The sequence below is a fragment of the Mesoplodon densirostris genome, chromosome 4, assembly GCF_025265405.1.
Source record: "Mesoplodon densirostris isolate mMesDen1 chromosome 4, mMesDen1 primary haplotype, whole genome shotgun sequence".
Taxonomy (NCBI): domain Eukaryota; kingdom Metazoa; phylum Chordata; class Mammalia; order Artiodactyla; family Ziphiidae; genus Mesoplodon; species Mesoplodon densirostris.
The window spans coordinates 166,871,101-166,887,636 of record NC_082664.1 but is presented as its reverse complement, the minus strand read 5'-3'; the positions used below and the strand labels follow the sequence as shown (position 1 = coordinate 166,887,636).

Genomic DNA, 16,536 nt, shown 5'->3' with positions numbered 1-16,536 from the left:
GTTTACCTCTGGTGAGCAATTAAAAGTCAACCAGGCCAAAGTAAAGGAAGGCCAATCTATGAAACCGTAAAGAATCTTGCCTCCCTCTCTTGCAAAAGACACTCGCCCAGGTTCTAAACTTAATCAGTTTTTGATATAGACAGACAATGAATTCCATTCACAAGAGCATGGCTGGATGCCACAGTCGGCATCCCCGTAAGTGAAGACGGAACATGCACTCACTGGCGCGGAGGACCGAAGGGGTGACCTCGATCTCACTCGTGGCTTGGTAAGGCTGGAAGGCTGAAACACTGTGGGTGCCGAGCTCACTGCCAAACATCTCCGGACTCTGGGTGCCTGTGGAGCTGGCACTGGTACCATCACCTCCGTGATGCGGGTCTTGCTCATCAAACACTGCTACCAGCTAGAAATGACAGGTAAATTTGCAATTATAAACAATGACAACCAAACACTTACACCACCTTTGATGTAAATCTACAGAGGAAAAATATGGATATGTACACACCCAAGAATGTTACCTTTTAGGAAAAGAAACTTCAAAGAAATAGTCTTGCCCTGAGTTTTTGTTTTGTTTTGTTTTGCGGTACACGGGCCTCTCACTGTTGTGGACTCTCCCGTGGCGGAGCACAGGCTCCAGACGCGCAGGCTCAGCGGCCACGGCTCACGGGCCCAGCCGCTCTGCGGCATGTGGGATCCTCCCGGACCGGGGCACAAACCCGTCGTCCCCTGCATCGGCAGGCGGATTCTCAACCACTGCGCCACCGGGGAAGCCCTGAGTTTTGATGCTTTATTTTTATATTTCTAAGTCGTACACTTCATATGCAAAATTCTCTGGGTGAAAATAAAAATAAAATGGTTTTATATCACAGAATGCTAAAGGGGATGGAGTGGATTTAAATCTTTTATTTTTATTTATTTATTTTTTTTTTTTTTGCTGTACGCGGGCCTCTCACTGCTGTGGCCTCTCCCGTTGCGGAGCACAGGCTCCGGACACACAGGCTCCGCGGCCATGGCTCGCGGGCCCAGCCGCTCCGCGGCATGTGGGATCTTCCGGGATCGGGGCACGAACCCGTGTCCCCTGCATCGGCAGGCGGACTCTCAACCACTGCGCCACCAGGGAAGCCCTAAATCTTTTTGTAAATGATATATCACGTGGAAAAGAAAGTGCATATATACCTATATATAATGCATATACATGATATATAGTTTATACAGCAAAAGGTATAAGGGACCCTTCATATGGGAAGAAGGGTATATTAACAACCGTGCAGCATCTGCTCATTTGTGCATAAGAAACAAAGAAAGGATACAAGAAACTAATGAGATGGGTAGGCTACAGGGAGTTAGTAGGAACAGGGTTGAAAGAAAGAGAGAATGGGAACAATAGTGGAGATAATGGGGCAAAAACACTTTTCTGAATATATTTTTCTGTAACTCTGACTCTTAGAACCATCATAATGATTCAAATACCTAAAAGAGAAATAAATAATTGAAATCGACCAGGAGGCAAGGTGGGGTCTGGGGGTCGGGAATCTAAAATGGAGCACAAATAAATAAACCCAGCTATGTTGCAAATGAAAAACAGAACCACAACGAAAAGGGTGGGGAAAAAAGAAGTAAGTCACTTTATAAAACTTTTTTTTTCACTGTTTAACGTAAGGCTAAAGGCAAAAAGAACCTTCGCAGAAATATTGTATTCTAGTTAGTAAAGTTGTTCCTTACAAGCACGTGGTTTAGAAATTCATACTCCTCCTCCACACACACACACACACACACACACACAGCAGGAATGAATGAAAAAGAAAAATATTTTGGATGATGAGAGCCAAAGTTCTCACCGCCAGGGCTTCCCTGGTGGCGCAGTGGTTGAGAGTCCGCCTGCCGATGCAGGGGACACGGGTTCGTGCCCCGATCCCGGAAGATCCCACATGCCGCGGAGCGGCTGGGCCCGCAAGCCATGGCCGCGGAGCCTGTGTATCCGGAGCCTGTGCTCCGCAACGGGAGAGGCCACAGCAGTGAGAGGCCCGCGTACAGCAAAAAAAAAAAAAAAAAAAGTTCTCACCGCCAGAAACAGAAGTTACAAGCAAGGAACTATACTGTAGTATTAGATTAGAATGAGAGGCATCAATATGAACTTGTGGTTTTTGTAAGCAGGTAGGCAGATGGGTGTGGATGGGTGTGAATACATGTGTCCTAGCTCTGTCCAGTGAGAGAGCCTAAAAGCAATGACACTGCTCCAATGACAAATTGCTGGCCCAAGAGCCAATGAACACAAGTGGCCAGATCATGGTTTCCAATACTACTCTCCAATAAATGAACTAGAACTCCTTAGAAAAATAGTTAATTCCAGGGTTGGGGACAGAGAAAATACGTGATGAGCCTGGAACACCTTGTGATACTAAAGAACACATCAAAGGAAGCACATCAAAGGGAATTAGGGCCAGCCTTAAGGAGCTCCCAAGGGCCGAAACCATCTGGGACACTTGTGAACGATCAAATAATGAGAGCATTAGATTATAACCCAAGATAAACTAAACATCTGTGAGTTCATAGTGATAGAAGTAAATAATCGAAGAAATAAATAAACAAATGGTGGAGAATGGACAGCTTTCCCTTCCTGGAGCATCCCAATGAATAAATATGGAAAAAATCACTAAAAGAGAAATTATCACTAGGCAACCTCCACAGTCAGAAGCGTCTCAGGCAAGATCTACCAATGGATGCTAACGTCAATGGATGAGAGTATGGTGAGATATGGGCACATCTCAGAGTATCTCCCCATAAGATGCTTTTTAATTAAAAAGAGAAAGTAGTGTCTGCGGGCAGAAACTTGGCAGACCGCACTTCACCAACTGCTGTCACTTCACGTCACCAACATCACGTACCCTCTGAAAAATGCATTGAGAAGTATACAACGTTACTTCCGTGGTACTCTTGCCCCAAATGCATAACTTTGGTCTAATCGTGAAGAAACATCAGACAAATCCAAATTGAGGAACATCCAAAATAACTACTACTCTTTAAAAATATCAAGGTCGGGAAAGTAAAAGGCTGATGAAATTGTGTACATTGGAGGAGACTGAGGAGAAATATGAACTGCATGCTGTGTGAGCCCCTTGCCTGGCTCCTGGGCTAGACAAAGGCATTAGTGGGAGAGAGGCAAAATTCAGATGAGGGCTATAGATTAGTTAGTCGTATGGACTCCATGTTATTTGTTTCCTAGCTTTGAAAACTACACTATAATTACATTGGACGTGAACATGAGGGATAGAAGAAGGGTATATGGAAGCACTCTGTACTGTTTTTGTAACTTTTCTGAAACATAGAACTATTTCAAAATTGAAAATTTTCATAATACAGCATAACACAGTACCATAAAAATTAAAATTCAACCTACTTCTTCTTATAACTAAACAGTGGCAGCACTTCTTTAAAATCTCAAAGAGTAATAAAGTTCTAAGGCACAGAACACCTTGGTCATTCATGCTCCAATCCCATGCCTGGCGAACTAAGCTCAGCCTTCCAAGAAAAGAGAGTCAGGACTGCACACAAAAAGAACCACACCTTCTGCCTCCGATCCAAGCCTTTTCAACGCCAGTACTCCGATCAGTTAACAGACCAAAAGGTGTATTCACAGAATATGAAAAGTATTTATAATTACAGTTTGTCATTTTGAACAAATGCTATTGACATCAATCAATTCATTAGACAAAAAAGAAAACCACCATAAGGTCGTAGAGACATGAGACAAACAAGAAGCTCAGAATCCTGCTGTGGCATCTTATATAATTACCTGATTAAACAATCTGAAGGAAGGTTAAGTGGTAAGAAGAAATTAAAGTCAGATGAATAGTTGGGCCACTCAACCTTATAATAAGCAACATCAGTAGGAAAAGAAATCCTTAGCAGTTATAAAAAATGGAAAGGTGTTTGTATATATACACTAAAGTTTCCATACACAGTATATATGTGTGTGTGTTGTAGGTATATATATGTACGTATATATACATATATATAATCAGCCTGTTTATCTGATAAGCATCCCCCCATATTAGTAACACAGACATTCTACAGATCAGGGGTCAGCAAACATTTTTCTAAAAAGGTCCAGATAGTAAATATTTTTGGAGCTGTGCAATTCAAACAGTCTCTGTCACAACTATTCTACTTTGCACTGTAGCGTGAAAACAGCCGTACATAATACATGAATAAATGAGGGTGACTATGTTTAAATAAAACTTTATTTACAAAGCAGGCAGTGGACCAAACTTGACCCATGGGCCATAGTTTGATGATCCTGCACTAGATTGCTCATCCCTCTAGTAACATCCAATTTAAAATTTTCAATTTGGGAAATAAAACTAGAAGTCAAGGAACCTTGGTAAGCCTGATAAGCTAACAATATTCATTTCAAGCTCTTCATCAGGATTTTGAATTTCTGTACTTGATTTTAATTTCATCAGACTTCTCACAAGGTGTGTGGCTTAATATGCATTTTGAAGATATTAAATTCTGACATTTTGGCGCTTAACTGGAAGCAAATGAAATTCAAGTTTTGTTATTAACTTTTCACAATGATGTGTTCTCTCAAGGATCAAGTCCTTTCTGCAAACTGAAAATGGAGATTAAAAATTACAAAGAACGAGCCTTAAATGCCACACATGATGGAAGAACTTATACACATATATTAGTTTCAATAATTATCTTCAGCATTTTTAGAAAACACAAGAATTATGAAATCTGGACTGTGCCACGAACAAATGCTGTTTGAATTTCAGTGGCAGAATCACAGTTGGTGATTTGCAATATGCCAATAACATACAATTCTACAGCTTTCATTTAAACCAAAATTTAACTGCCAGGTGCAGACATAAAGTAATTTTGTGTTAAACTGGGAAGGATATATGATTTTAGAAAATCTACTCTACGAGAATACACAGTAGCACAGCAAAAGAAAACGAGACCTTCACAAAAACATCACATATTAAAAATCTCTATCATGTCCTTCAAAAAATAAAGGAAATGTCTTGCTTTTAAATTTGTGAAATGTGACTCAAATCCATATTTTAACAGATGGAATCTTCACTGCTGTCCATGAAGTAGACTGTTTTTGAAAGTTCACTTTAACTTTCAATAGTTATTACTTCATCGCTCTTCTGATCCATTCACCCATCCAGTCTCCACGAGAAAAGACAGGCAGAATTTAGGATAACACCCACGATGACCCGCCTATCAATAAAACTCCAAACTTGGCCGCACATTTCCACCTCTCTCAGAACAAGTCATTTCAGCTGCCTGAGACATCAGAACCCTCCAAAAGAAAACCCATTTCATAAACATCACACGCAAATGCATATATAAACCACTTGGATCAAGGGTGGCCTTTCATGGGTAAAAATCTGAGCTAAAAGCCCAGAACTGTGTGTAGTCAAGTGGCTAAGAGCATAGAATTCACAAAGAGAACTACACTCAAAACCAGCTCTGACCTTACTTCTTAGATGGATGTTGGCCTAATCCACTGGCCTCTCGGCCAGCTCTAAGCCTTACTTGTCCTCATCTGGAAAGAGGATGGTGATTGTGGTAGGCAGAATAATGCCCATGACTGTCCACACCCAAATCCCCAGAACCTGTGGACGTTGCCCTTCCACGGCAAAAGGGACCTGAAGATGTGATTCAGATCAAGGACCTTAAAACAGGGAGACTGTCCAGGATTATCCAGTGCGCCCCAGCTAATCACAGGAGTCTGGATAAGTGGAGAGCCTTTCCCAGCTGTGGTCAGTGGGAGATACAACAATGGTTAGAGAGAGATTACACTTCTGGCTTTGAGGACGAAGCCAGAGAGCCGTGAGCCAAGGAACGCGGGGGCCTCTGGAAGGCAAGAGAATGAATTCTCCCCTAGGGCCTCCGGGAAAAGAATGCAGCTCTGCTCACGTTACCCGGGTCAGACTTCTACCCTACAAACTACAAGTTAATAAATGTGTGATTTTTTTTTTTTTTTTTTTTTTTTTTGCAGTGCGCGGGCCTCTCACTGTTGTGGTCCCTCCGGCCACGGAGCACAGGCTCCGGACGCGCAGGCTCGGCGGCCATGGCTCATGGGCCCAGCCGCTCCGCGGCATGTGGGATCTTCCCGGACCAGGGCACGAACCCATGTCCCCTGCATCGGCAGGCAGACTCTCAACCACTGCGCCACCAGGGAAGCCCAATGTGTGATGTTTTAAACCACTAGTTTGTGGTAATTTGTTATGGCAGCAATAGGAAACTAATCTAGTGCCAGGACCTCTCCTCCTGGACTTGTGACAAATCAGAGAGAAGGCGTGTCGACTTTCAGAACACAAGCGCATGCTTACTGTTAGCTATTATTAAGTGATAGTGTGGTGGTTGATAAATATATACTTCTGGAAAACTGAGGATCAGTTTCAAGAGTAACTACAGACTGAGGCAAAGTTCTTCGATACACCAATAATAAGAGGGGAAAACAACAGGAAAAGGAAAGGAGAAGGCTTGTTAGAAAAATTCAACATCACAATAAGCACAGAGTGAAGTTCTGCAGGTGCCCTCCATCCTCCCCTCAACCCCTCACACAAACACAGAGCAGCTTTTTACATCTCACTTCACTGAAAAGAAAACTGAGACTCAGAAAAATTAATATGACTAGAGCTTAGCTGTAAGTATAGAATGAATCTGAAATTGGAAGTCAAATCCATCCAGCTTCAGAGATCTTATTTTCTCCCAACCTCACTGCCCTGGAGCATCTAATAAGTCGACAGCAAAGCCTTCTGGGAAACTCCAGGCTATGAGCACCTACAAGTCTTGGAGTCGAATTCTATTCATTCTTGATTAACTAAAGCTAACACCCCACCTTACCAAGTTAACATAATTTTGATACCACTACCTAAAAGTTTCTGAACATATCTGAGGGTAACCATGCTAAAGATATCATCACTCAGTCTTGATCAGAAGAGCTTTTTAAAAGAGTCAAAGACGTTGCAGATTCTGTCTTCATACAGGAAATGGCAGGGGACGTAAGTCAAGTAGTTGCCTAAGTGAGGTCACCAAGACTCTAGGCCCAGACGCCACACGCCCTCCAAAGCCATTTTACTGCCATAGCCATTGAGTCATCCGTCTGTCTCTGTTGATTTCTTCATATAAGGGCTGCACATATCCAGAAAAAGTTGATTATTATTGGTCTCATGAACATCTTTTGCACGCTCAACATTAATATATCAAATTGTTTGACTCTGAAATAAAGACCTGTAACTCTTTAGAAAGGCATCATGTTTCCGGCCCTGGAGAAGGTCCAAAGTATGTGGAAAAATACTAAAACTGACACTGAACTTGAAGATGCCTTTAAGACCCTTTCTTCACCTAAGGAATATGATTGGCCTCAATGAGTAAGCCAGACTCCACTGAATCACTTCGTCTGTGGTATCAAAGCAAAATCGGCAAGAAACACAAAAGACAACATGCACTTGATTTTGCTTCTGGTGGGGAACTCTCTGTGTTTGCCACATTTTTCAATATTCTTCCTAACACCAGACGATGATGATGATGATGCTTCTGAACCCCCAAGATAACGATGGCATCACGTAAAACAACACATCTCTGAACAATGGCAGGGAGGTTTCATAGGCAGATTTGCCTGTAAAGAATAAATGCAACAGACAGAAAATGCAGTAAAAATGTGAGAGTTCTATCACAGTATAACATTCCAAAAAAACTAACAGTAAAAATCAAGTAGTTGGAGATACCTGTATTTTATGATGGAAGTAAGGCTGTTCCATAACATACAGTTCTAAACTATCACTATTCCAAAAATGACTTTTTCTTCCCATAGGTCAATCTAGGAGTTTCTATAGTTAGGATCACACATATCGATACCTTTACCTTTTTTTTTTTTTTTTTTTGCCCTTTGACTCAAGGATACACCTTTAAAAACATGGTAGGGAATTCCCTGATGGTCCAGCGGTTAGCACTCGGCGCTTTCATTGCCGGGGCCCAGGTTCGGTCCCTGGTCAGGGAACTAAGAATCTGCAAGCTGTGTGGCACAGCCAAAAGGAAAAAGAAAAGGAAAACTAAGAGACGCTGGCACAGTTATATAGACTAGTGCAGTCTGTTATCTACTCACAAGAAGGGAATCTAACGAGGTAAATATCTAACAGTGTCATTTCAAACAATGTACCATGTAGGAGCGGGTAAGACATTCCCTACCTGAACAACCAGGGAGACCAACACCATCACAAGCTTCTACCTGTGGATGATCAAAGGTTATTGTCCCAGAAAAGCTAACAGCATCCTTTAAGAAGGTAATATTTCATGGACAGAGATGCTTAATAAAGATATTGTGCTTCATCTGGAAATCACAGTGAAATCTATTCACCTACGACACTCCCCAGCTTATATTTCAGAGCTGGGATTTAATTCTGCTGTCCCTCAGGGTGACACAGTGTGTCACCCACTGAGCCTTCAGACTAATTAGATTCCCAATTTAAGAGTTATGCTCAACTAATAGCCTTGAGTGTCTCAACCGCAAACCACAATGAACACATGCAAATGCTGGAGCCATCAGCTGGCTTACCCACTTGTCAGACATAATGTAAACCCCTCCCCCTCCCATCCCCGTTACCAAGGGCCACGGTTCCGTTTGTACCCATCCATGAGGTTACAACTACATTATGCTATTGCTGAAGTGTTAATAAAAAGCAAGACTGCACAGTAAGACAGAACAAAATGAATCTGAAATTGGCTAATCACACATATATGGGTTGACACCAAATCGGAGGAGGTGGCATTTGTTGTGATTTTACCATGAGCACATGCAGCTTCCCCTCAAAGAGATGATGGTAAAACTGGGAAAGAAGCCCTATGAACCTCAGAATCAAAGGTAATGATGTAATAATGAATTATTGTGTAGACATGGGCCAAAAAAAAAACCTATTAAATCAATTTGTAAGCTTTCTAATGACTGAACTCACTTTAATGACACAGACAACACTAAATCCTTAGTCATTCTCTGAGCCTTACTTGCTCTCGTGGTTCATTAAAAGCTCATTTAAGGGCTTCCCTGGTGGCGCAGTGGTTGAGAGTCCGCCTGCCGATGCAGGGGACACGGGTTCGTGCCCCAGTCCGGGAGGATCCCACATGCCACGGAGCGGCTGGGCCCTTGAGCCATGGCCACTGAGCCTGCGCGTCCGGAGCCTGTGCCCCTCAATGGGAGAGGCCACAACAGTGAGAGGCCCGCGTACCGCAAAAAAAAAAAAAAAAAAGCTCATTTAAATAAAGCTACAGTTTTACTGGTCGAGTAAGCAAAACAACAGCAAAAGAATATATTTGGGCCAATGGTGTTTTATAATAGTAGTAATACAGCTGTACTAATAAAAACAAACTCACAACAGAAGGAGAATCTCAAGCTTGTCACTGAAAAACTTTAAATATTATATAAGCAAGATTAATTCTCTGCTTCATCAGCATTTTAAAAATTAAGTGTATATTGTCTGATACAAAACCAAAAAACCCCACACCAAAAAACCCACAGCTTAGGGCCTCCCTGGTGGCGCAGTGGTTGGGGGTCCGCCTGCCGATGCAGGGGATACGGGTTCGTGCCCCGGTCTGGGGGGATCCCATATGCCGCGGGGCGGCTGGGCCCGTGAGCCATGGCCGCTGGGCCTGCGCATCCGGAGCCTGCGCGTCCGGAGCCTGTGCTCCGCAGCGGGGGAGGCCACAGCAGTGGGAGGCCCGCGTACCACAAAAAAAAAAAAAAAACCCACAGCTTAGAAGAGAACTCTAAACGCCATGGGCATGCTGAAGGCATAGCCTAAGCTAAGAAAGGTAAAGAGCTGGAGTCCCTTCCCTGCACTGTACCTGGAGCCTCAACCTCAAATCTGTCTCAACGTCCAGCTCCGGGGCTTGAGATTTGAGGGGCAGCAGGTTCTCACCTATGGGTGCCCTGCCCCCGTCTCCTTGCCACCGCCAACCTCCTAACATACATCTCTCCAAAAGCGAGCGAGTGGTAGAAACAGGATTCAACAACAAGGTGTTTTAATCCGTACACAATTTAGCTTGACAATCAGTACGTGTTACACATTGACTCAGGAAGAGCTGCATTAATGAACTGTAAATGAGAGACTCCCCCAGGAGTGACTCCTTTGATGAATTCCATAGTCTGGGGGTTGGGGATCTAAGTTTAAAAATATATGTATTATTAATCAAAAGTCCAACATCACGTAGGAAACAGACAGGCACAATGAGACAAGCGAAAACCATACACACAGAGAGAGCCTTTCAATCAATGCTTTACTCTAAACTGTGATTAAAAGGTCCACGATGAAAACCCACAGCCCCAGCGATGCGACTTGAGCTTTGCGGAGTACGTATGCATGAGTGACACTTCCCCTCTGTCCCACAAAGATATGCCATTGTACATGGACTCCACAGTCTAGGGCACCAGCCTCAACTATCCCCAACCCCTGAACCACAGACCAAAGGGATGAGAGGCTGCAATGTGATTGCTCAGCCCAGAAACGCAGCACCACAATTACCACCAGGCAAGACCACTGCTCATGCCCACCGTCCTGCACTTCTGGATTTCTGCCTCCCCTTGGTGAGTCTGCTGAAGCTGAGTTGAGACCTTGGTTAGGAAGCCCCTCTAGTCTTTTTTACCTCCTCAGCTAGCCAGGTAAATTAAGCCAGGGCCTCTTCCACTGACCTCAAAACCTCGTCTCCGTATGCCCTCACCACCCCTGCACCTAGCAAGATACAAATGTCTACATGAGAGGGCAGCAGGAGTCGATTTGAGCCTCAAGTCGCAAGCCTCCCATCAACCTGCACCCTAGACTCCATGCTGTATGGAGTGCGTATGTATCAGGTGATTCCAGGCTCGCAGGAGAAATCTGCCACGGCTCATCAAATAACCACCTCACAGAACAATACGTTCACATACTCTCCCTAAGCAACCCATCCCTGATTCCACTGTTGAATCTATGACAAAATGACTCACCACTAAAATTCCTTGCCAGTCAAATCCGGTGAACTATAATACTTTATTTTTTTGGCAGTTGGTAGCGGAAAACTTCCCATCCTAAAACAGAAATTTAAAGGATCACTTCCTTAGTTCTAAATTTTGCAAATTATGTTTAAAATTAGAAGCACGAGAAAAGAAAACTTGGCTCTGGTTCCATCAAGCCATCAGTACTTAGAAGGAGTTAAGCAGAAAGCATCTCGGCACAACGTTAGACCTAGAGATGGTGCAACAGAGGTAAGCGAATCATCCTCTCTGGCATTTACAGGCAACATCATACTTCCAACTGAAGGAACCCGCCTTGTTTCCAAGGCAACTTGCCATTTGTATGGGGGACTCACTTGGGGGTTAGTAATCTCTTAACTGCTGACTTCACAATTTGAACCAGACTCCCACTGATATCTTAGCGTCCATCTAAAAGCATCATCAGAAAAAAAGAGAGTTTAACTGCTTTAAAAGACAGGAATTCAGAAGATTCTATGGCATTCATTGACTTTGCGGGGCAGGAGAGGGACACAGGAGCAAAAAGTGACTAAGAAAAGCACAGCAGAACAACTGGGAGTCGCTGCTTCTCAGTCACTTGTTTCCCATTGAAGACGCATCAAACGCACCACTTCCGTTCACTCCAAGTTCTGAACGAAAGTTCAGTTTATACTGATATACAACAAAAAGTCAGTCTTCATTCTGACAACCACAAGCCAATATTAGCAAAAGATCAGAGTTCAACAAATTTGTTTTGTAAAATATAACACTAATGTTACATTACAAAATGCCTTTCAGTTTAATTTGCATGCAAAAAGACAAAGTGTGATTTTTAAATATCCACCCAGAGGCAAACATGAAAAACTTCAAACATTTTCTGACTCCTTTTGCTACACTCATTATCTCACCACCTTCTACAAAGGAGAGATAAAGTGTCCTTGACATTATCCCAAATTATCTTCAGTATGCAAGACAATGCTGAATAAATTAAGCTCATTTTAATCAGCTGGCAGGTTTATTCAAAAAGTAACTAAATAATAAAATTCTTTATAGCAACTACTCTTCATTAGTATTACCTGCTTAGCAATGTTTTTTTAAAAAGCGAACACAGAATAAATACAAATTGTGTGTCAATCCTTTCTCCTCCATATTTGACAGATGAAAGAAATACCTTAGAAGTTGAACATTTCCCCTAATCCACAAATCACTTTAATACTAAAATTTCACACAAATCTTTTGAAATCCAGTGCCATCTAATGGATTTAGCCAAGCACAAAGAGTTTTGAAACCTTACTTTTGGGCAGAACATATTCTGAAGACAGAATCTCTGCTTTCCTTCCATTTACATCTCACAGAAAACCTCCCCACGGCTGACCTGGAACTAGGGCGGTGGGCAGGGGTCGGTCAAGTCAAGGTCATCCCATCATTTGCAGTGCCCTCCACTCCTTTCATAAGGGCGAGGTTGCCAGCCTTGGATGGGCTCCCCAGGACGACTGAGGCTCAGAGAGATGACCCCTCCCAGCTGTGGGACCTGGACAGCTCCTCCATATTTGGGGTCTCAGTGCTGCAAAGGGGCTGTTGCATATGTTATCTTCCTTAATTCTGAGCAAGTGCTTGGAAGGGTTCCTGCAGGTCGCAAGTACTCAATAAATGTCAGCTACCATGATGATTTCAGAGAGTGTCAAGAGATTGAGGTTATCACCAGAGGAAGATGAAGGGCTCTGGGACTAAGTTCAGCCGTGTGAACTTCATCCTGAAAACCCTGGGGCTGCCCTGAATGCACAGCAGTGTAATCTGCACTTATTCTGCAGAAGGCTTGGAGGAGTTTGGAGAAAGGACTGGAAGGGTAAACACGGCAGCTCCTTAGTCCAATAACGAAGAAGTCAGGAGGGCCTAGACTCATAGGAAAGCAGTGGAGTGAAAACACAATTAACACAAATAACTACTAAAACGCAGAGCTGAGACTTATTTAAAAGGCTTTGGTGCTTGGTGGGTGAGTGGCGCCTTGGAGGAGGGGGACAAATCTGAGATGTCTAGGCTTGGGTGGCTGGGCAGGGGGCAAGTATAAGGACGAAGAAGTTTGGGACGAAAAACGATGCATTCAGACTGAGGTACATCCAGGATCCAATTCCCAGTAGACACCTGGAGTTGGGGGTCCATGGTGGGAAGGGGAGCTCAAGACTAATGACATGGAACTGGGCGATGTCATTGGTGGATGGTGGGTGGAGCCAGGAGTTTATTTAAGGTCCCAATCGGGTGAAAGCAGAACCAAACCGCCACAAAGCTGAGATTGCAGGCTTCTCCTTCTCTTCCTCCAGTTTCATTTTGGAAGAAATTTGAGAATTGACGAAACAATGTAAGTAAACTCAAGGAAACCAGGAAAGGGAAAGTATCACGGGGTTAGTGATCAGTAGTATTTAAATACTACCAGGAGGCATATTAGCGCTTTCTCAAGGAAGGTGACATCAATACATATTTTCAACAAGTGGGAGCTAAAGCTACTACAGTACACGTGCTAAAATAATTTCAGTAATAGGGAATGAATGGTAGAAGAATAGGAAAAAACCCTTAATTTTTAGTCCACTGATATACAAAAAATAGACACTCAGATATTTGTTCAAATAACACTAAGCAAATAAATTCGTCTTCACATTATGCTTGTCTCAACAGATGAGGATTCTGTAAACAGCTCTTGGTTTTCTTGTGAAAAGGTCTATTTCTTTCATCTTCGTGTCCCACCCTGCTCCTGCCTGAAAGGTGCCCCAATAAATACATAATGAATTAATATCAGTTTGCATATCTATTTTGCAACCCCTTTGAAAAGTATAGGCAAGATAATACCAGCAGCTCAACCACTGCAAGTCCTCAGGGCATCATGCCCTAACCTCACGCCTCTGCTTGCACACCCAGAAAACCACAGCCTGCAAAAAGAGAGAAAGAGATCAGTGCAGCCTGTATCTTAGTTCACAGAATGAGACCAATTACCCATATCATCGTCTTCCTACTTTTTCAACACTCTAACATCCAGATCTTACTATTTATTCTCTGAAGCCAGAAGTACTTTTAAAGTAGGCTAAAGCTAGAATCTCGGGAAACAGTAGGCTGATGCAAAACAAAGAGCCACGGACGTTCCCGGAGTCCCTGACCCTCCAGCTGCGGTTTCCGCCTTTCCTATAGGAAGGATCACAACTTGGACTGCTGATAATACAAGGCTGCACCGGCGTATAAGGCCCATCAACTACTTCACTTTACTTAATTCTTTTACTCACACCGTGCACCTACTATGTGCCAAGAAATGAACGAAATGAAAGAATGAACCTTCTCCACAGAAAAAACAAAATGCACAGAGGCACTGAATTCTGCATGTGGTTGCAGCAGATTCACAGATCTCCCCTCTAAAAGAAAGAAGACAGAATTAAAGACACATTTTCTAACATTCAATTAAATATCAATACACATTTCTTAAATTCCATCACATCACTCTGATAACCACAGTTATATATTAGCAGTGTAAATCTCTTCTCAATATCCTCAAATTCTCTTTATTTCCTTGAAATATTCCTGCTACTTTCTCTGCTCCATCTTCCCATTTTACTATGTAAATGTTCAAAGTTAAAACCCAGAAATAAGGAATCACTTTACATGAATTGGAATAGAAGAGAATCATAAACAAAATTCCTGACTATTTAAAAAATGTGGGACATCCCTGGTGGCACAGTGGTTAAGAATCCGCCTGCCAATGCAGGGGACACAGGTTTGAGCCCTGGACCAGGCAGATCCCACATGCCACAGAGCAACTAAGCCCATGAGCCACAACTCAACTACTGAAGCCCACGTGCCACAACTACTGAAGCCCGCACACCTAGAGCCCATGCTCCGCAACAAGAGAAGCCACTGCATTGAGAAGCCCCCGCACTGCAACAAAGAGTAGCCCCAGCTCACCACAACTAAAGAAAGCCCACGTGCAGTAACGACGATCCAACGCAGCCAAAAATAAATTAATTAATTTAAAAAAATAAAATTAAATTAAAAATGTGATTACCGTAACAGCAGCAGCAGTAGCAACCAAGTGATACTAATGTCAGGAGCTGACCCTTCTTATCCTCAAAATACAAAGAGCACTGCTATCACACCCTCTCAACACCCAGGGAAACGAGAAACCTACAGGGTTGCCTTAACTGGCTGTGGTCCACCACCACTTGTAATTGGCAAAACCTCCCAAATGTGCTTGAAGCCAATGGTTTCGCTCTGAATCCCTGCAGGACAAACATTATTTCCCATAGATCACCACATTTCCTTGTAAAAGGATCTCACACCTTTTTATTTTTTTATTTTTTTTTTTTTGCGGTACGCGGGCCTCTCACCGTTGTGGCCTCTCCCGTTGCGGAGCACAGGCTCCAGACACGCAGGCTCAGATGCCATGGCTCACGGGCCCAGCCGCTCCGCGGCATGTGGGATCCTCCCGGACCGGGGCACAAACCCGCGTCCCCTGCATCGGCAGGCGGACTCTCAACCACTGCGCCACCAGGGAAGCCCTCTCACACCTTTTTAGAAGACAGTATCCACCCCCAGAAAACCAACCACTACTGGGGGGGATCCTGAACCCTGGATTCCAGGGTCCCTGGTTGAACCTCTGCTGTGACACTTTGCCCCGTCTGTACATCTGTACAGTGGTCTCAGCGCATCACCCTGCTCTCCGCCGATGAAGTCAACACAGTCAATACCTTGGACACGATATAAGGAATTTGAAACAACAGTATGAATGACCCAAGGACTGCAAGAAAAGGTGAGAGAGACAACAACGTAGAAGAAAGTAACAACAGGAAACCATCTGCAAGCCGAGGAGACCCCGGGCATTCTGGATCCGGTGGCAAACCAACCCAGAACCTGACTGCTATGGGGCCCACACTCCTCACCAAGAGTTGTATCTCTGAAATCAATGAAAATGCTGGAAATGTCTTAATGATCCAGAAGCTGGAAACTGCTCAGACAATAAAATCACTCTCACACACAAGAGACCCCATAGACCGTACAGTCTGTCTACACAGGCATGATAGCAAATGCAGAAAAGGCCACTGCTGGGACATTTAAACACAGTTCCTAGAACCTTGCGTACTAGCCTAAAAGAAAGGAAAATACAAACTCCCAAACTGGCCAAATTAGTGCTTATTGTAAAACAAATCTAATTAGACACTTAACATCAAAATTGCCAGAAACAAACACACACTTCATGTCAACAAACCATTAATAGGCTGTTGCTTTTTCTTTGGAAGAAGCACATTATTTATAAACTGATGCCACCTTAAAACTGGCCTGATTCAATCCTGTCAGACAGTGAAACACACTCAGGCAAGTGGTAAATTAGGAGGGGGGAAAAAAAGTCACTTCACAAATTGTGACATCACTAAGTGTCATAAATGAATAAAACAGACTGTTGCACAAGACTGTATAAAGACAAGATCTTTATTCAATACTTTCACCAAGAAAGAAAGGCTGAATTAAACTTCCACATGTGATGAAACTGTAAGTCCACTTATCAG

At 43.3% G+C, this 16,536-nt stretch overlaps 1 protein-coding gene across 14 annotated transcripts in view; it reads right to left on the bottom strand.

Moving 5' to 3' along the window:
• Positions 1-16,536, bottom strand: part of PARD3 (par-3 family cell polarity regulator) — a 634,482-nt gene that overhangs the window by 388,949 nt on the left and 228,997 nt on the right. For all 14 annotated transcript variants that reach the window (XM_060097665.1, XM_060097670.1, XM_060097666.1 and 11 more), the window contains exon 3: positions 223-403. In XM_060097665.1, the coding sequence (XP_059953648.1) occupies positions 223-403 (181 nt within the window). The remainder of the gene's footprint in view (positions 1-222; positions 404-16,536) is intronic.